Source organism: Mustela lutreola, chromosome 2 (assembly GCF_030435805.1).
Source record: "Mustela lutreola isolate mMusLut2 chromosome 2, mMusLut2.pri, whole genome shotgun sequence".
Taxonomy (NCBI): domain Eukaryota; kingdom Metazoa; phylum Chordata; class Mammalia; order Carnivora; family Mustelidae; genus Mustela; species Mustela lutreola.
Window position 1 is genome coordinate 158,826,684 of NC_081291.1, and position 17,409 is coordinate 158,844,092.

The following is a 17,409-nucleotide window of genomic DNA, read 5'->3' on the forward strand; positions in this document are numbered from 1 at the left end:
AATTACATTGCATAGTTAAATGTTGATATCAACACATGTATTATTTACGTGTAATAGAGCTCAGAAAAACTCAGTAAGCCTTTTAATAAGTACAGGTGAAATTTATTGAATGTTGGCTCTGTTGTGACTAAGGAAGGGATGTTTGTGCCTCTTATGAATTATGTACCATATATCAGCTCTTTAGTAGACTTAAGTTCTTTCTGTATCTACTTAATCTGGATAATTAACATAACTATTCAACAAATCCATGGCATCATCTCACTTTTAATCCTTATTAGGTCTACAAATTGCAAATAATTTTAGATGATTAATAGATTACTTGAGAGCCAGCATTGGGGTTGCTCCTTAGAAGTTCATGGTTTATCAGTTTTTAACACTGGGTGCTTGTGTGTTTTGTGTATAACCAGAGAACGGTGTCTGGGTTGTACATTTATCACAGTGAAATCTAGGAAGAAGGAGCTGCTCAGAACAGGCACAGCACTTGTTCTGTGTTCTGCGTGGATTATCATTGCCCATAGACATTTCTACATTGCTCTGGTTGGCTGTTTAATACAGTAGAATTGTTGAGAGCTGATGCTGTGGCAATCAGCTGTAGGCCTTGATATCGTATATATGACTGCTTATAAATGGTAATTTTAAAAGGCCTAAGATTCATTCGCAACAGTTAGCTCCAGATTGAAATTTGATATTTGAGAGCTAAAGTCTATCCTAGGCCATGTAAGGGAAAAATTGCCTCTGTCATTTTTGAGTTATCCAAATGCAAATTTATTTTGAATAATTCTTCATTTAAGGACTCATTTGCATTTGTTCGATACCACAGAGACTTTCTTTTTGAAAAATGAATTGTTTCTGTTAGTTTCTTTTATGGACTAGTATTTGTGGTGACAGTTTGTTTCAATATAAGAAAATGAGTTGCTGCACAGGTGAGGTAGTATTTGAATCACTTAAAAGTTCATGTCAGTGTTTTGGTTCTTTTCAATTTTTCCTTTCTGTTCTCTTCCTTTCTTTTGTTTATTTATTTATTTTTTGCTTTGTTCTGTTTATTTTTATTTATTTATTTTTGTTTTTAGTTTTTACAGAGGGTGTTTTGGGCTCTTCATGGCCTTGCTAACATACTTGGCTGGCCATATTTAGTCTGCGCACTAACTGTTAGTTGGCCCAGTTGAGTCTTACTTTGTGCTCTCAGTTTTTTTAGTCTCGCTTTCTATTTTTGTCCACCTGATTGTGTTCTAGTTCATGAGAGATTTTAATTCTGATGGGCCGGATTTTAATCCGTGTACTAAATTTTAGTCTGCAGACTAAAAGTAATCCGCGGATTATTTATTTTTGCAAAATATTAATTCCCCCACTGGAAACTATCCTAAAAGAATGTTAAATTCTCTTAGAATAGCCAAGGGAATTCACAGCTACTGGTGAGTTCTGCCATTTTTTTGTTCTCAATACCTAGACATAATAGATCCTACTACCTCCCTTGCATATTTGGCTCCGTTGTGCCTAGGTGTTGGTGTACATTACTATGCATGTCACCTGTAACTGTGACTGTCCCTTAGTTGTATTGTTTATTGTATATATTTTTTGTTTAGCTTTTGGTGGGTGAATTGGGCATAACTGCACATGGAACTGTGTTGAATTTGTAGTGCTCAAAGATGTAGGATTTTTTTTCAGTGAGTTTTTCCAAAAAAGGAAAGAATGTTCTTTATTTATTTTAACTAAGTAATGGGTGCAAGGGTATGAGGGGGCAAAGCCCACAATAGAAAAAGTAAGTTATACCCGCACTCCTGAGGTGATATGTCAATTGCCTGAAGAATCCTAAAATAATGAGAATGTCAGCAAACCTCTTTTAGCAGGGAAGTCAATCCAAAATGGAGAATAATCCGCGGTGGCCTGATCCTTCTTAGCTCACACAAATTGAAAATATCTGGCTTGAAATCTGTAGTAATATAAATTAAATCTATTTATTACTTTCCTCTCATCACTAATAATTAAGCAAAAAATGTTTATACTGTCTAACTGGAATACATTAATAGATAAAAATTAGCACATTGGGAACTGATGTCTGTAAAAGCAGGCTAATATGCCCCCTCCCAGTCATGTCAATGGATGATGAATCCAGGTCGTAGAAGACCAAACACTTTACTTTGGGAAGTTTACTTCTAGATTTAATTTTGATTTTAACTTTTTTTGGTTTTGTATTTTTTTAATAAACGCACTGGCATTGGAACATAATAAAATTAAAATGTTTCTTTATTGTGCCTCACCATTGCGCAATCAAATTTTTTTGCATACACTGTGGTGAAATAATTTTTAAAACTTGGACTTGCTACTGTGGAGACTGATGTTTAAAGTTTATAACTGTATAAACATTTTCTATGTCCCCCCCCCCCACACCATGGATTTCTTATAACACTGGATATATTTTTCCTTGCTGGACTATTCTCTTTTGGATTGACTTCCCCTGTTTGGATTATTTCACTGCATTATCATCTTTAGGATTCGTCAGGAACAGGACATTTCACCTCAGGAGTACGGGTATGTACTTAATTTTTTTTTCCCCAAAATTTCAGGGCAGGTCTATAAAACTAGGGGGAAAACTTTTTTTTAGAAAGGGCAAACCATTATTCATTCTAGAAATGTAAAAGTAAAAACAATGTAGGATAGCTGTGGTGTTTTTTTTTCTTTCCATCCACCCTCTGAGATAGGTTTTACTTATGGTATATTTAGATTGTCAGTCTCCTGAGTGATTTATTTACATCTAGAAGTGAGGAACTGTGGAGTTTAAAAATTATTTTTTCAAGAATAAATATTAACAAAGATGCATAGAACTAAAGGTTCTGAATGTTAAACAATTTAAATGAGTAAGGAATAAAATGGCATTAGAAGCTTCATTATTAAAAGCCATATTTCAGTTGTTACTGGTTTCCTTCTCTTTAAACACAAAGATAATTTAGAAGAGCTATTTTCTAGTTTGGCCTGAAATTTTTTAAAGTTGCATGCTTCTACACCCTATATTATGGTCACAAATCTGAACTTTGGAAGACACTGGGCTTTGACTCCCCATAATTTCCCAGTTAACCTTTATCCATAGAGTACTAAACCAAGGCTTCGCTCATCAGAAATTTCTCAAAGGGTTTAAAATAATAATGGATTCTTTTTAAAGGGCAGATTAAGTCTTGATTTTAATGTGGCCTCTTAGAATGAAGTCTTCTTTATTGTTTTTAACTCTTTGATTCCATGAGTTAGGATTCCCTGGCAAAATTGACTAATAGGTGTCTTAGTACCAACATGGATGGTTGCTTGTAGCCGTAAGATACCAAATGAATGTGGATGATTTTTTTAAATAATTAGAGATAAGTTTACAATACTAGTTTATTAATAACTTTAATGCAAAATCCTCATTAATGTAACATGAAATTTCTTCACTTAAAATACATTCACTGTTCAGCTACCCTACATTTGAATGTTTTCAGGAGATATTTCTACTTTTGGTGGTACTTTTAATTCTACTTATACAGTCCCATATTGGTGCAAAAGCATTTTCCCTTAGACTAGCTAGCAAAATAAATCCACATGCTGTGAAATAAATACAAACAGCTCTCTGGGATAAAATAATGTCAGTAATGCTTAATATTTTTGTGAAAAATTTTCAGAGTTTTCCCACTGATTATTTTCTTTTACATTCGGAATTTGATTATATGGACCTGGCTAGGAAACAAGAGAGGGAAAAATGACCAAGAACAGTGGAAGATCTAAACATTTCAAATAATACAGTACCTTTAAGGTTTCCTTGACTGAGGTGAGTCAGATCACTCAGAAGAATAAAGATAAAGCAATTTTTGATCGTACAGAGGATTTTCTAATATAGTCAAATAAGTTCTTTGCTGTTCAGAAATAAATTCCTAGGATCCTAGGATCAATTTCTCAATTTCCATGGAAAATAGTAGTAATAAACTTTGTGTAAAAACAAAGAAAAATAAGGTTTTCACTTTAGAAAGTACTCTTATATTGTCTCTTGAAAAGTAAGCTCTATAGTAGTAACTAGTTCTGCTATCTTCAGCCTAAGTGATAGTCAGATGTTACATGAGCCATTCTCGTTAGGAAACCTTACTTCATCCTCCTCACAATCTACATGTCCTTCGCTCACTATTTCCCTCCCTTTATATACATCTGCCTCTATTTATATGTCTGTCTACTACCACTACCACATCTTCTGTTTGATTGCTTTTCCCATATCAAGGGATATATATTTCATTTTTCTTTAGTTTCAGAGGCTTTCTGTCCATCTACTTAGTTTATTTCTGTTGTCCCCTTTCTACTTTTATTCTTCAGCTGTCCATAATTTAAAACAGTTATTTTCATAGTTTTATATATAGATTTGGAGTTTTAAGACATAGATGTGTAGAAAGCTTTCTGGTTTTTTTTTTTAGAAACTAATTTATTTGCTTCTTGCTTAAACACAGCCTTCAGTTGACTTTTTCTGACATAATGGCTCCTAATGAAATATTTGTACTAATGAAAAGTACATTTCTTTCTCCCTAATTAAGACCTGAGAATATTCATTCAAATGAGGGTAATCTGGCCATGTAAGCTGTATGTAATACATACAGCTATTCTTTGAGAAAAACAGTTTTAACTCTGATTATTCAAGAATTTCTTCAAATCAGATAGATGCTGTTTATTGAAAAGATAATACCAAAGCATTAGCATTTCTAGACCTATTGTAAATAGTTTTCCTTTTTCAGAAAATATTGATGGCCAGATTTGAGTAGTGCTGTCCATTACTGAAAATTGTTCTGCAAAAATCACACACAAGAGGCAACCACCACAGTAGTCAAAACTTTTAGAAAATTTTAATATTCTTCTAGTTGTGCTTACTTCCAGAACCCATCCCTTTTCTTGTGCCTATCATATTGTATTTTGTGTACATATTTAATTGTACTGCTTTATGAACAAATGCAGATTTAAAAAAAAATTTCCCCTAGTTTTTTCTCAGAACTTTTCTCATATAGTTTGTAATTAGCTGTTTACCCCAGTGTGGTGAATTATATGCCGTTAATTCTTTTCAGTCTAGAAGGTTCCTTTCACAAATGCAGCCATGTTGTATGTGGTGGGAATTAACTCATACTCAAAGGATAATTTGCTACAATTCTTACAATAAAGCATTAATTGTTCTTTGCCCTTTTTTTGTGCTGCAGGTCTTCCGACCCCGGACTCCACCAGAGGCAATTGCACTGTGTAGCCGTCTGCTGGAGTATACACCAACTGCCCGATTGACACCACTGGAAGCTTGTGCACATTCATTTTTTGACGAATTAAGGGACCCAAATGTCAAACTACCAAATGGGCGAGACACACCTGCACTCTTCAACTTCACCACTCAAGGTAATTCCAAATACTTAGTTCTGTTTTTTACCATTTCTTTTCTTTTCTTTTCTTTTCTTTTTTTACGATTTTATTTATTTATTTGACAGATCACAAGTAGGCAGAGAGGCAGGCAGAGAGAGGGGGAAGCAGGCTCCCTGCAGAGCAGAGAGCCTGATGCGGGGCTCCATCCCAGGACCCTGAGATCATGACCTGAGCCGAAGGCAGAGGCTTAGCCCACTGAGCCATCCAGGTGCCCCTATTTTTAACCATTTCTGAGGAAGCTACATATGTGTGTTAGGTGATATTCTTTTAGTTGAAATCTGTGTAGGACTAAAGTAGGCATATTAAGTACTTATACAGGTAGGTGAACATTCTTTTAACCAATTATTAGGCTACTACTTGTATGGTTTTGAACAACATAGGGGCAGATAAAATTTTTCCAATAACCATAGCTTCTTTCATTTTTGGCAGATTATAATAAATCTTGACACATGAGAAATTATATAGACTAATGTACAATTTAACTTACAAATTTGTGTTTGAAACTTAGAATGTTAGCATTTCTTGCTTCCCAAGAATTTATGTCAGATTTTTTTAAACCCGGAAATAAATTTGTGGCTATATTTGTATAAAGTCAGATATCTTATAAACAGAAGGAAAACTGGAATTCTAGAACTCTCTCTCTTAGAAATTATATAAGGGATGTAGATAGAGAAATTCCCTTGCCTTCTGGGGCTTGGCACCATTGATGCTACTGAGAAATGTTGAGGAAAAATGGAGTTTGTGTACTTGTGGTTTCTAGACCAGAAGAATCATTATTTCTTAATCACTTTTGTGTTCACTTTTCTTTCCTCTCTAAGACCCTAAGTGATTCATTTAATCAACTGCACTGCTTTGATGCAGAGATTTTCTACATAAATGGAACATTAAAAGTGTACCATTTACTATAGATAAAATAAGCAGTAAATAGTCAATTGATTGATTAGGCTGCTTAGTCAAGCTAGAAATATAAAAAGGAGATGGAGAGCTTTCTGTGACCAAGAAATAGATATATTTCCTTTATTCTAAGATGAATTTTCCTCCCATATTTAAACTTTTCTAAAATCCAAAGTGGGAAAATGCATTGCTTAAGCAGTAGATTTAGAAGACGTGAGTTGCTAGTACAATAGACTTGGATGATTCCATTAACTATATTCTGGAGTGGTCAATAACATGTAACTACTAGCAGTGCTGATGTGGTCTTAAACTGCATTCATAAAGAAAAATTTTCAGATATTCTGGGATTAATTCTGACTACTTAGGGCAGATCGGAAATCATTTGAGATGTTGTTTTAGGTTCTGGCTATGCCATTTTAAGATGTTAATGAATGGCAGGTAGGATATACAAAGGAACAGAATAGACAGTAGATCCTGGAAAAATGAAGACTTAAGGAACTTTTGACAGGTGTCTAAAATACCTCATAGGTTATCTTCTAAAGAAAGGTGTAGACCTGTATTCTTTCTCCTGATTATAAAATTGAAAACAGTAGTAGCAGAAAATTAGAGAACAGTACATATTTGAATTTATTCTACAAACCTTGGCCCCTGGCATATCTATCTATATAGATACAGATAAATATATTTATCTATAAATAAATATATATTATTTATCTATTAATAAATAAAATTATTTATTAATTTAATAAATAAATTTCTTTAGTTTAATAAATAAAATTATTGATGAATCAGTGAAGTTTTCACTTGTTTAACAGTGGAACAGGTTTGTTTGTTTTCTAAAATACCAAATTTTATATCAGGAAAAAGCTGGATGATGTCAAAGTTACAGATAGAATTATTACACTTTGCCTATAGGATAGACTCTTCTAGAGCAAAGATTCTATGATTTTGTGTCATTAAGAAAGTAAGTTTTATTTTCAATGTTTACAGCTTTGTTTTAATCAAGAGTAGTATATACACATTGAGGATAATGTTGAAAATGCAAAAGAAGTACAGAGAAAATTAAAATCATAGTCCCCAAATAATCACTTTTAGCATCCAAATTAATCACTATAAGATTTTATGGTATTGCTCTTCTTTAATGCATATACTGATAATCCTTGGATATAAAGTGATACTCTACTCTCCCATTAAGAATATCCCAAATAGGGTGCTTGGGTGGCTCAGTGGGTTAAGCCTCTGCCTTCGGCTCAGGTCATGATCTCAGAGTCCTGGGATCGAGTCCTCCGTTGGGCTCTCTGCTCGGCAGGGAGCCTGCTTCCTCCTCTCCCTCTCTCTCTGCCTGCCTCTCTGCCTACTCGTGATCTCTCTGTCAAATAAATAAAAATAAATTCTAAAAAAAAAAAAAAAAAAGGATATCCCAAAAAGGTTTCTTTTGGTTAACTTAAATGTATTTAAAATTCTGCTTTGTATAAAATTAAATTTATTCTGTATAAAATTAAATTTATTCAGGAACTTTACTTTTTTACTTCTCAAATTTCATAAAACAGTTTCATTAATACTTAAAAAAAAAAAAATTTTATTTATTTATTTATTTATTTAACAGAGATAAAACAAGTAAGCAGAGCAGCAGGCAGGGAGAGGGAGCCCAACGCAGGGCTTGATTCTAGGACCCTGGGATCATGACCTGAGCCAAAGAAAGCTGCTTTTACAAACTGAGCCACCCAGGCACCCTTATTAATACTTTATATATGCATCTTTTACATCTGTATCTTTGTTATCAGTAGAGCTACATTTTGAACTATCATTAATTTTTTTATATGAAGCAGTTTTTGAATCTATATGAGGCCACCACTGAAAATTCTACAAGTATCCATTTTCACAAGGTTTTTTATTTTGATTTTGTACTATAGATATCTGTTTATTATCTGTACATTTAACTATCTACTCAGTTGCTTTTTAAAGTGGTCTCTAAAATGCTCTGTATATAGTGACATGCAGCACTCGCAACTGTGGAATCTTGGCATCAGAAACTACTAAGTTAATGTTAAATTTGTCTCTCCTTTTTTTTTTTTTTTTTTTTTTTTTTTAAACAAGTTCTGTCAGGTGAACTTAAGAGTTCCCAAACCGACACTGGTTGGGGTTTTATTCACACTAAATATCTTCTCTGATAAGTACTTTTTTTTCAAAATACATGGATCAAGGAAGCCTTTTGTCAAATAAGCAACTTGGTAGAACCCTAGACACAATAGATATTTACTGTGGATACATTTTGAAGAATAATTTTTCTTATATACAGACATACTAGGTACATACTCTATAATGCACCTGTATGTGTTGATCAAAATTGAGATATTATTTAAGCATTTTATTTAATCAGATTTAAAAATCCAGGATTCTGTTTCATTGTTTGTGTGTACCAATTTTGAAATAACTACATTTGATTCTTTAGTCACTGGCTGATAATTTTTCATTATTACTAAAGAAAATAAAATTTTAAAACAACGAAGTTTGTTTTTCTATGGATTTCTAAGCTCTTTTGAAAACAGATAAAATTCGTATGACATAAGATGAGCCATTTTAAAGTAAACAGTTCAGTTTATTTAGTATATTCACAGTTTGTACAACTACCACCTCAATCAAGTTCCAGAACATTTTCATTGCTTCTAAAGAAAACTCCATACCCTTTAGGCAGTCCGTTCCCTTTAACTCCTCCAATCCCTGGCAACCACCAATGTGCTTCCTGCTTCTGGACTTAACCTATCCTGGATATTTTATATAAATGAAATAATATATTATGTGACCTTTTGTATATGGCTTCTTCACTTTGCATAATGTTTTCAAGGTTCATCCATGTCATAGTAGTATATTAGTATTTTGTTCCTTTTCATGACTGAATAATATTCCACTGTATTATGTCTTGACCAGTACAGGCTGCTATAGCAAAACACTAGAGATTATGTGGCTTAAACAACAAATATTTATTTCTCAGAGTTCTGAAGGCTGGCAAGTTCAGGATTAAGGTGCTAGTAAATTTGATGTCTGATGAGGGCCTACTTCATGGTTTGCAAACCGGTGCTTTCTTACTGTGTGCTTATGGTAGAAAGAGATTACCTCTCTTGTTTCTCTTACAGAGCCACTAATCCCATTCATGGGGGTTCTACCCTCATGATCTTAATTGCCTCTTAAAGGCCCCATTTCCAAATACTATTACACTGGGGAATAGGGTGTAAGCATATGAATCTTAGGGAGATGCAAACATTCAGTCCATAGTGTATGGATGGATACACCACATTTTTGTTTATCTGTCATCTGTTGATGGATATTTGGTTTGTTTCTCCTTTCGGCTATTGTGAATAGTGTTGCTAAGACCATTTGTGTACAAGTATATTTTTTTGAATACTTCATTTGAATTCTTTTGGGTATTGCTGAGTCATGTGGTAATTCTGTGTTTAACTTTTTGAGGACTGCCAATCTATTTTCCACAGTAGTTTTGCATGTTTTACATTCTCACCAGCAAGGTACAAGAGTTCCAATTTCTTCATATCCTTGCCAATAATTTTTTTTCCTCTTCCTCTTCTTTTTCTTCTTAAAATAAGCATCCTAGTGGATGTGAAGTGGTATTTTATTGTGCATTGTGGTTCTGAGCTTATTGCAATATAATGAATCATGATCTGGTAAATGCTATTTTCCTATTTTCTAATAAATTATACTCATAAGACAAAGGGACATGAAAATAAATTGGCTTAGATTTTAGAATATAGTCTTAAAAATATTACAAAGAGTTTTATGAATGGGCAGTTTTCATATTGCAAACTAATAGAATCGGCTAATCTTAACATCCTTAAAAGTCTCTAAAGTTTTTAACTTCAGCTGTGACACATACCTTTAATGTAAAGGCTCAATTTGAAGAAGAATATTTGGTTTGAGCTTTATTCATACATGTCTGATATATATAAGATTTTTAAAAGGTATGAAGATTATTTTATTTTGACATTTCAAATTGTTATATTTCCCAGAATATCAGACATAACTATGATTCTCTGTATGTCTGAATTTCCATATGTATCTTTGAGGATTTAAAGAATGTGTATATATTTGGTAGTGGTGTGTGTAGATGTAGTATGCAATCTGTATAGTTCCAAGTGTTTCTGTGACTCTGCATATTAGTTAAAAGGATGTACATGAGTCTTTGTGTTTATCCAAATGAACTCTGTAAATATGTCCTTGAAATTATTTTCCATAAAACTAAATGTATTAAATTGAAAGTACCATCATTTTGAAATATGACCCTTCTTTTTTAAGTATTGAAATGCCCTGTCCTCGCAGCCATTCTGAAACTGAGCTATAATCTCCTGTAGTACTTTCTCCCTTTCCTTCTACATCAGTATTACACTTGAATGGTATTTCTGTGTATGGACACAGCTGTCCCGGAAAGAAGTGATATTTGATGTTGTTATATTTGATCCTCTATATTATGATTTTGGATCAGTGCTTCCAAATGATTATCTAATTTACCAAGGCAAATTTGTAACTGTTCTGCAGATGCGATTTCAAAGCACATATTATTTAATAGCATTTAATGAATGATCAGAATAAAATGGGGTAATACAAGAGCTTGAAAAAAGGAGAATCAGTCACCCAATTGATTGTATAGCTAGAGAGAGTCCAGAAATAGGAAACTCTAGGGGTGGGAGGGTGTTATTGAAGTTCTGCTGTAAACACTCCCCCATCCTCACAAATTTTCATGGTCTATACTAATTCCCCCCAAAAGAAATAAAGATAATTCACTGTCTGCATGTAGTAGGTACTTAATGAATGTTTGAGTGACATAGGCCACTTTTAAGTAAACATAGTATTGATTCATGCAATAAATATTTATTAGACATTTCTAGTGTTCCTTCTAGTTGCTGTTAGTGTTGGCTTTTTTTGTTTGTTTGTTTTTGTTTTTTGTTTTAAAGAGAGAGACAAATTGATTCATGCAACAAATATTTATTAGACATTTCTAGTGTTCCTTCTAGTTGCTGTTAGTGTTGGCTTTTTTTGTTTGTTTTTGTTTTTTGTTTTAAAGAGAGAGACAGAGATAACGAGAGAGCACAAGCCCGGAGGAGAGGGAGAAGTAGGCTCCCCGCTGAGCAGGGAGCCAGACAGGGGGCTTGACCCCAGGTCTCTGGGATCATGCCCTGAACCAAAGGCAGATGCCTGACTGAGCCATCCAGGCACCCCTGGTGTTGTTTTAATTAGCAAGGTAAACCTACCCTTTGACTAGGACCATGAAGATTAAACACTTGAGTAAAACATAGGGTTGTATTGAAGTAAAGCTTCAATTGAAAAAAGCTTAACAATGCTAACTGCACTTTGATGTTTATTACTGTGCCATGAGTAATTAGCTATAAATAATAATTAGTATTATACTCATATAATTAAAACAAGTATTTCTATGATCAGCTAGAGGAGGAAAAGAGAATGAACAGAAACCTTGGAGATCATTTTGACCTTCTGGATCCACAAGTCAGCTTATCAGATGTCTCATTTTTCTGCCACTGGGGCTTCAGTGTTCTGGGACCCCCTGACTAATACTGTCTGCATCTAGACATTGGAAACCTAGACATACCTTTGGCACACCCTCTTTTTCTTCAGTCACTGGATCTCAAAGATGGGACATGAACTGAATCAGACCTTAAGCAGGTAGAATCAGGAAATTCCAATAGGGATCATTGTTTTCTTTATTCACCAATTGCTTGCCTATTCCAAGGCTGGAAAAATTGGGAAATAGATTGCTTTCTGTGTTTAAATGTGAGTTTCCAGTTAATCCCACTACACACTCCCAATACCAGTTCTCTACCTAACTTGTATGAAATTTTACCAAGTAAAGTTACTTTAGCAAACATTGTCCCCCAAGGGCAGGACAAGTTGGCAATTGAGCAAAGGTGAGTAAAGATTATCAAAACATTAGTATGATTTAGTTTAAAGAGTTTACTGTTTTACTACTCAGCTGGGTTATCTGAGAGATTGGTAGCTTTGTGGGGAGATATAGAGGAGTGGTGGCTTATTGGCTGGGCCTATTTAACTCTCTAATGAAAGTTAACATAGGATATGTGGGGCTGCCAGAGAGCACCATGCAAATTCGGGCAAATTGGATGTCTTGGGGTAAAGGGTAAGAGTATCTGCACATGAGGAAAGCAGATGAAATAGTAAAGAGCTTCCACAAAGCAAATTGAAAAAAGGACCAAAATAGAGAAAACAAAAAAATAGGGAAAAAAGGGGTGCCTGGGTGGTACAGTCGGTTCCACATCTGACTCTTCATTTCAGCTCAGGTCATGATCTCAGGGTCCTGGGATCCAGCCCCAAGTTAGGCTCCATGCTTAGCATAGAGCCTGCTTGAGATTCTCTCTCTTCCCTCTCCCTCTGCCCCTCCAACTTGTGCTGTCTCTCTCTCAAATAAATAAATAAAATCTTTAAAAAAAAGAAAAGGTAAGAAAAGAATCAGATTTTTAAAAGAGTGTAAGTGTATGTTACAGAGTAGGAAGTGATGAAAATGGAATTGAAAATAAGTTAGGGGTGAACAATTAAAGCAAGTGTTCTAGAATCCCAGTTCATCAAAGGGTTATACTTCCTTCATTTGAAAGCAGTAGATTACTTATTTACAAAATTTATTGTATGGAATTAAAAACTTTTTAAGTTCTTATAAATCATTATTTATCATCATTAGGAGGTTCCATGATCTTTGTAGCAATGAATTTTAAACCAATTTTCCTGTTATAGAATAGTGATACACATAAATATGGTCAGCCACCTTCTTATCTGCCTTTCTACGTCCTGAGTATTTTCTTTCAGCCTGCCTCATCCTCAGCTACAACTAAAATGGCCACAGTGGGGGGGTGCCTGAGAGGCGCAGTGGGTTAAGCATCTGACTCTTGATTTTGGCCCAGGTCATGATCTCAGGATCATGAGATCAAGCTCTACATCAGACTCCATACTCATTGTGGAGTCTGCTTGAGATTTTCTCTCGCTCTCTCTGTCTCCCTCCTTCTTCTTCTTCTTCTTCTCCTCCTTCTTCTTCTCCTTCTCCTCCTCCTCCTCATGTTCTTTCTCTCTCTCTCTCCCTAAAACAAATAAATCCTTTAAAATTAATTAATTAATTAATTAGCTACAGTATTTCAGTGACCTGAGGTTATGATTCTTCTGATATTACTCTCAAGTTCTTGTAAACCCTGAGTTGGGGTTTTTTGGTTTAGACTTATTATAATTTATAATAGCAAGGATAAATTTACATAAAATAGAAACTCTTGATTTATATGTAGGATATGAATCAAGTCACATAGTGAAACTCATAAACTGTTCTAATTTGCAGTGCCCCTCTGCTTTTTTTTTTTAAAAAGGCTGAACTGTAAACTTTTTATGTGGCTATCCCTATTTCCTTTTGTGTGTTCTTTTGAGTGAAAATGACTATAAAAGGCCTTTATAGAACAATGGACTTGAGGAAATTTGTTTTAAACAAGTGGATTATTTTGGTAAATAAGAAGTGGAGTTGTTCTTACTTATCAGTGGAGTTGATATCAAAATTATTCTTTAATATTTCATAAGTAGTCTAGAAGAATAAATTTTCTAGGTAAGCAACTTGTACTATTCTAGGTCATAAAATGACAGGGAGAATGTAAGGAAATTCTTGAGTACACTAAAAGGAGGCAGGTAAGTCAGTTCAGGTAGCTAAAGAACTAATGACAAAAATGTTGACTGTATTCAAGATTTTAGGCTCTAAACTATTAATTATTTATGAGAATTAATTGTCATTTTTCTCTGAGACTATTTTGTCCACTCTGTTTCTTTGACCTTACTATTGGGAAGAATGTGGAATGATGTAGGAACAAACAGTCATAAACTAGTATCTTAAAGTTCTGTGTGTGCTCTGGACGGATAGACTTCCAGGAAGACCAGACCACTGGTAGTATATGATGTATAGCCTGGGTAATAAAGATATGCAGTATTGCATATGAAAGGAGGTAAGTCAGACCTAAAGTCTAGTTCTCAGTTTTTAACTAGTTGTAGATCTTGGTCCAGGTAATATCTCTGAGTTTCCTCCCTTTAAAAAAAAAAAAAAAAGTAGAATAAAGAATATTCAAGGACACTTTCAGCTCCCAAATGCTGATTATAAAAATGAATTGACTTCAGAAAGATGAAGGAAGGAAGGGAGGGAGGGAAATAAACACCACAATAGGGTGAGATATATAAAATCATAGTATAAATGAATACAGAAAACACAAACTCAATTTCCCAGGATTGAAAATATTAGCAATCTCATTTTTAGATGCCTCAAAAGGTTATTAGCTAGATAAAATAATTCATAGTAATGCTACATTTATTATACTTCACCAAGAATGGATTGATTTTTATATTCTTACAATAATGTAAGGTTTTTAGGTTATTAAGGCCTATTCTTTTTAATCACCAGAACTTTTAATATACTAGCATTTTGCTAGATAACTTTAAAAATACATCACTTCTATAAATGTCATATACAAATGCATTCAGACATTTTTGGGTGACTGGTATAAATTGTGATGCTCCCTCTTGGGCAGTTCCAAGGCAAAGTAGTCTTGGATTTGTGTAGATAATTATTGTAGTTCTCACATTAAACATCGTTAGTATCACCAAGAAACAATAGTGAGCCTTGTAATTATTTGTTTACTGTTTGTCTGATCTAATTAATTTAGTTATTTAATTTTAACATTTAGTTAGAAACTTGGTCAGGGATTTTCTGGGCACTTTGAAATTGTTAGAAGAGGAGAGGAGCCATTAGGATAGGGCTGATAATCTTTAAAAAAAAAAAAAATCCAGATAAGCAACATTAGAATTCAGTAATATGTGAGATCAAGTTGCACATTCCAGCCTTTGAATTACTGCTCAAAAAAAGGGACATGTCATTGTGAAAATCGTCTGAACCTTTTTGTAGAGAAATAGTACTTATTATAAAGAGCCACTGGCAATTTTCATATGTAGATAGGAAGCCTGATAACACAAGTGAAGACCTCAAACTAATTGTAGAAGAAAGAGTAAATCTGCCTCTTTCAGGGACTCCTTTCTAGAGATCTGCAGGGTTAGTTTCAAAGCTAATGAAAAAGATGACTTTTTACCTGATGACTGGTATTTTTTTTTTTTAAAGATTTTATTTATTTATTTGACAGAGAGAAATCACAAGTAGATGGAGAGGCAGGCAGAGAGAGAGAAAGGGAAGCAGGCTCTCCGCTGAGCAGAGAGCCCGATGCGGGACTCGATCCCAGGACTCTGAGATCATGACCTGAGCCGAAGGCAGCGGCTTAACCCACTGAGCCACCCAGGCGCCCCATGACTGGTATTTTTTTACATCACCGTAAGAGAAGGTCTGGTAAACAAAGGGATTGATTTCTTCCCTCTAGTTAACACATTGATTGCTTCTCTCAAATTTATCCTCAGCTTTCCCACTATCCACAGTTTGAACAAACATATACCCTACGTAGCCACTGACCCACTGTTTCTATCCCCATCCCCCCAGAAAAAAACGGGAAAGTTTCTTGTCTACCTCTTATCATTAAATTTAGGACTCACATATTTGGAAGAAAAGAAACTTCAAGGAGTACTTAAGATTTTGTCAACTAGATTTATGTTTTGCTTTAATATTTTAAAAGATTGATTTATCAGGCAGTCAAGTATGGTTAAATTCATTTAATTTATCTTTTCATGGGTATGTTTCTTCTCTTATTTACATTATAAACAATGGTGCAGCAAAATTCAGTTCAATGAATTTGGTCTGCCTTTTGGTTGATTGATACCTATTTAGTTTTATTGATAACTTTTTAAATTCATTTGGCTTTTCTTTAGTCCATTGAAATATTTAGTTATAGATCATGTAATGATTGATATGGCTATCAAAAGATTCTTGATATGCCCTGATAAACTACTGTGTGGTTTTTGATGGCACAGTTTTATGGCATCTATAGTTAGTTAAAGAAACTTTTACCATTGTTAACTTTTCTAAAACCTTCTGAACTTGTTGCCATGTTATTTTGAGCCATGTCTCTGAGATAAAACATGGTCTGTCTTATTCTTCCTACCTCTTCTCCAAAACTAGCCCACTTCAGTATTATGGACCTCATAATTCCCTTAATTATCTCCCTAATCTCAAGCCTTGCACCTGTTGATTCAATAAATATTAGCTTTCTTTTTAGGGGCGCCTGGGTGGCTCAGTGGGTTAAGCCTCTGCCTTCAGCTCAGGATCCCGGAGTCCTGGGATCGAGCCCCGCATCGAGCTCTCTGCTTAGCGGGGAGCCGCTTCCCCCTCTCTCTGCCTGCTGCTCTGCCTACTTGTGATCTCTCACTCTGTCCAGTAAATAAATAAAAAATCTTTTTAAAAAAATTAGCTTTCTTTTTATTATCAGTCTCTTCTACACTGCTTATTCTTTGTCTTCAAGAATACACCCACTCTCTCTGATCCTAAAAGAGATCCCTTTGCTCCCTCTGTTGTTCCTGTCCCCTAAAATACCATCCTTTTTCACATTCTTATGCTCACTCTGCAGTTTGTATCCACATTCATTGTCTCAGTTTCTTTACTGCTCACTGTCATGGATATACGGGGTGACTGGGGGTGGGTAGTAATTATCATGAGCAAAAAATCATTTCAGCCATTTTGTGCCAGCCCTATAGTCTGTCCCCACAAAAGGGACAGACTTTAGTGTAGAGAACAGGACTATAGCAAAGTATAAGGAGGCTTCCTCTTTCATATAGGCAAAAGTTATGACAACAACCTCTCTGAAGTAGAGGAAAGCTGATGGAAAACAGTGAACCTCAAGGAATTCCTATAGTTAAGGAAGAGAACAGTGAGTTCTAGAGATGGGGGAGGTGGTTAGAATTTCTTAAGTTTTAGAATGTTAGATTAAACAAATTTGCAAAAGCCCTCCCCTCCACCCAAAGGCTACTTATTGACTCTAGATTAAGAATCTAGTCCTTTTAGTTATTTTGTGGACTTTACTTACTCTCCTCTTTGTCTTTGGTCATGGCAAAACCTCCAGGATCCATAGCTTCTCCTTTTCTTGCCTCTTATTTTCTTCACTTTTCTCCTTTCCTTTCGTTAGTTAC

The 17,409-nt window shown here is 34.6% G+C and overlaps 1 protein-coding gene across 3 annotated transcripts in view; it reads left to right on the forward strand.

The window, feature by feature from the left end:
• GSK3B (glycogen synthase kinase 3 beta) overlaps positions 1 to 17,409 on the forward strand; it is a 221,662-nt gene that overhangs the window by 182,679 nt on the left and 21,574 nt on the right. For 2 of the 3 annotated variants that reach the window (XM_059163958.1, XM_059163956.1), the window contains exons 9-10: positions 2,491 to 2,529; positions 5,193 to 5,379. In XM_059163958.1, coding sequence (XP_059019941.1) covers positions 2,491 to 2,529; positions 5,193 to 5,379 — 226 coding nt within the window. The remainder of the gene's footprint in view (positions 1 to 2,490; positions 2,530 to 5,192; positions 5,380 to 17,409) is intronic. The other variant, XM_059163957.1, reaches the window with a different exon arrangement.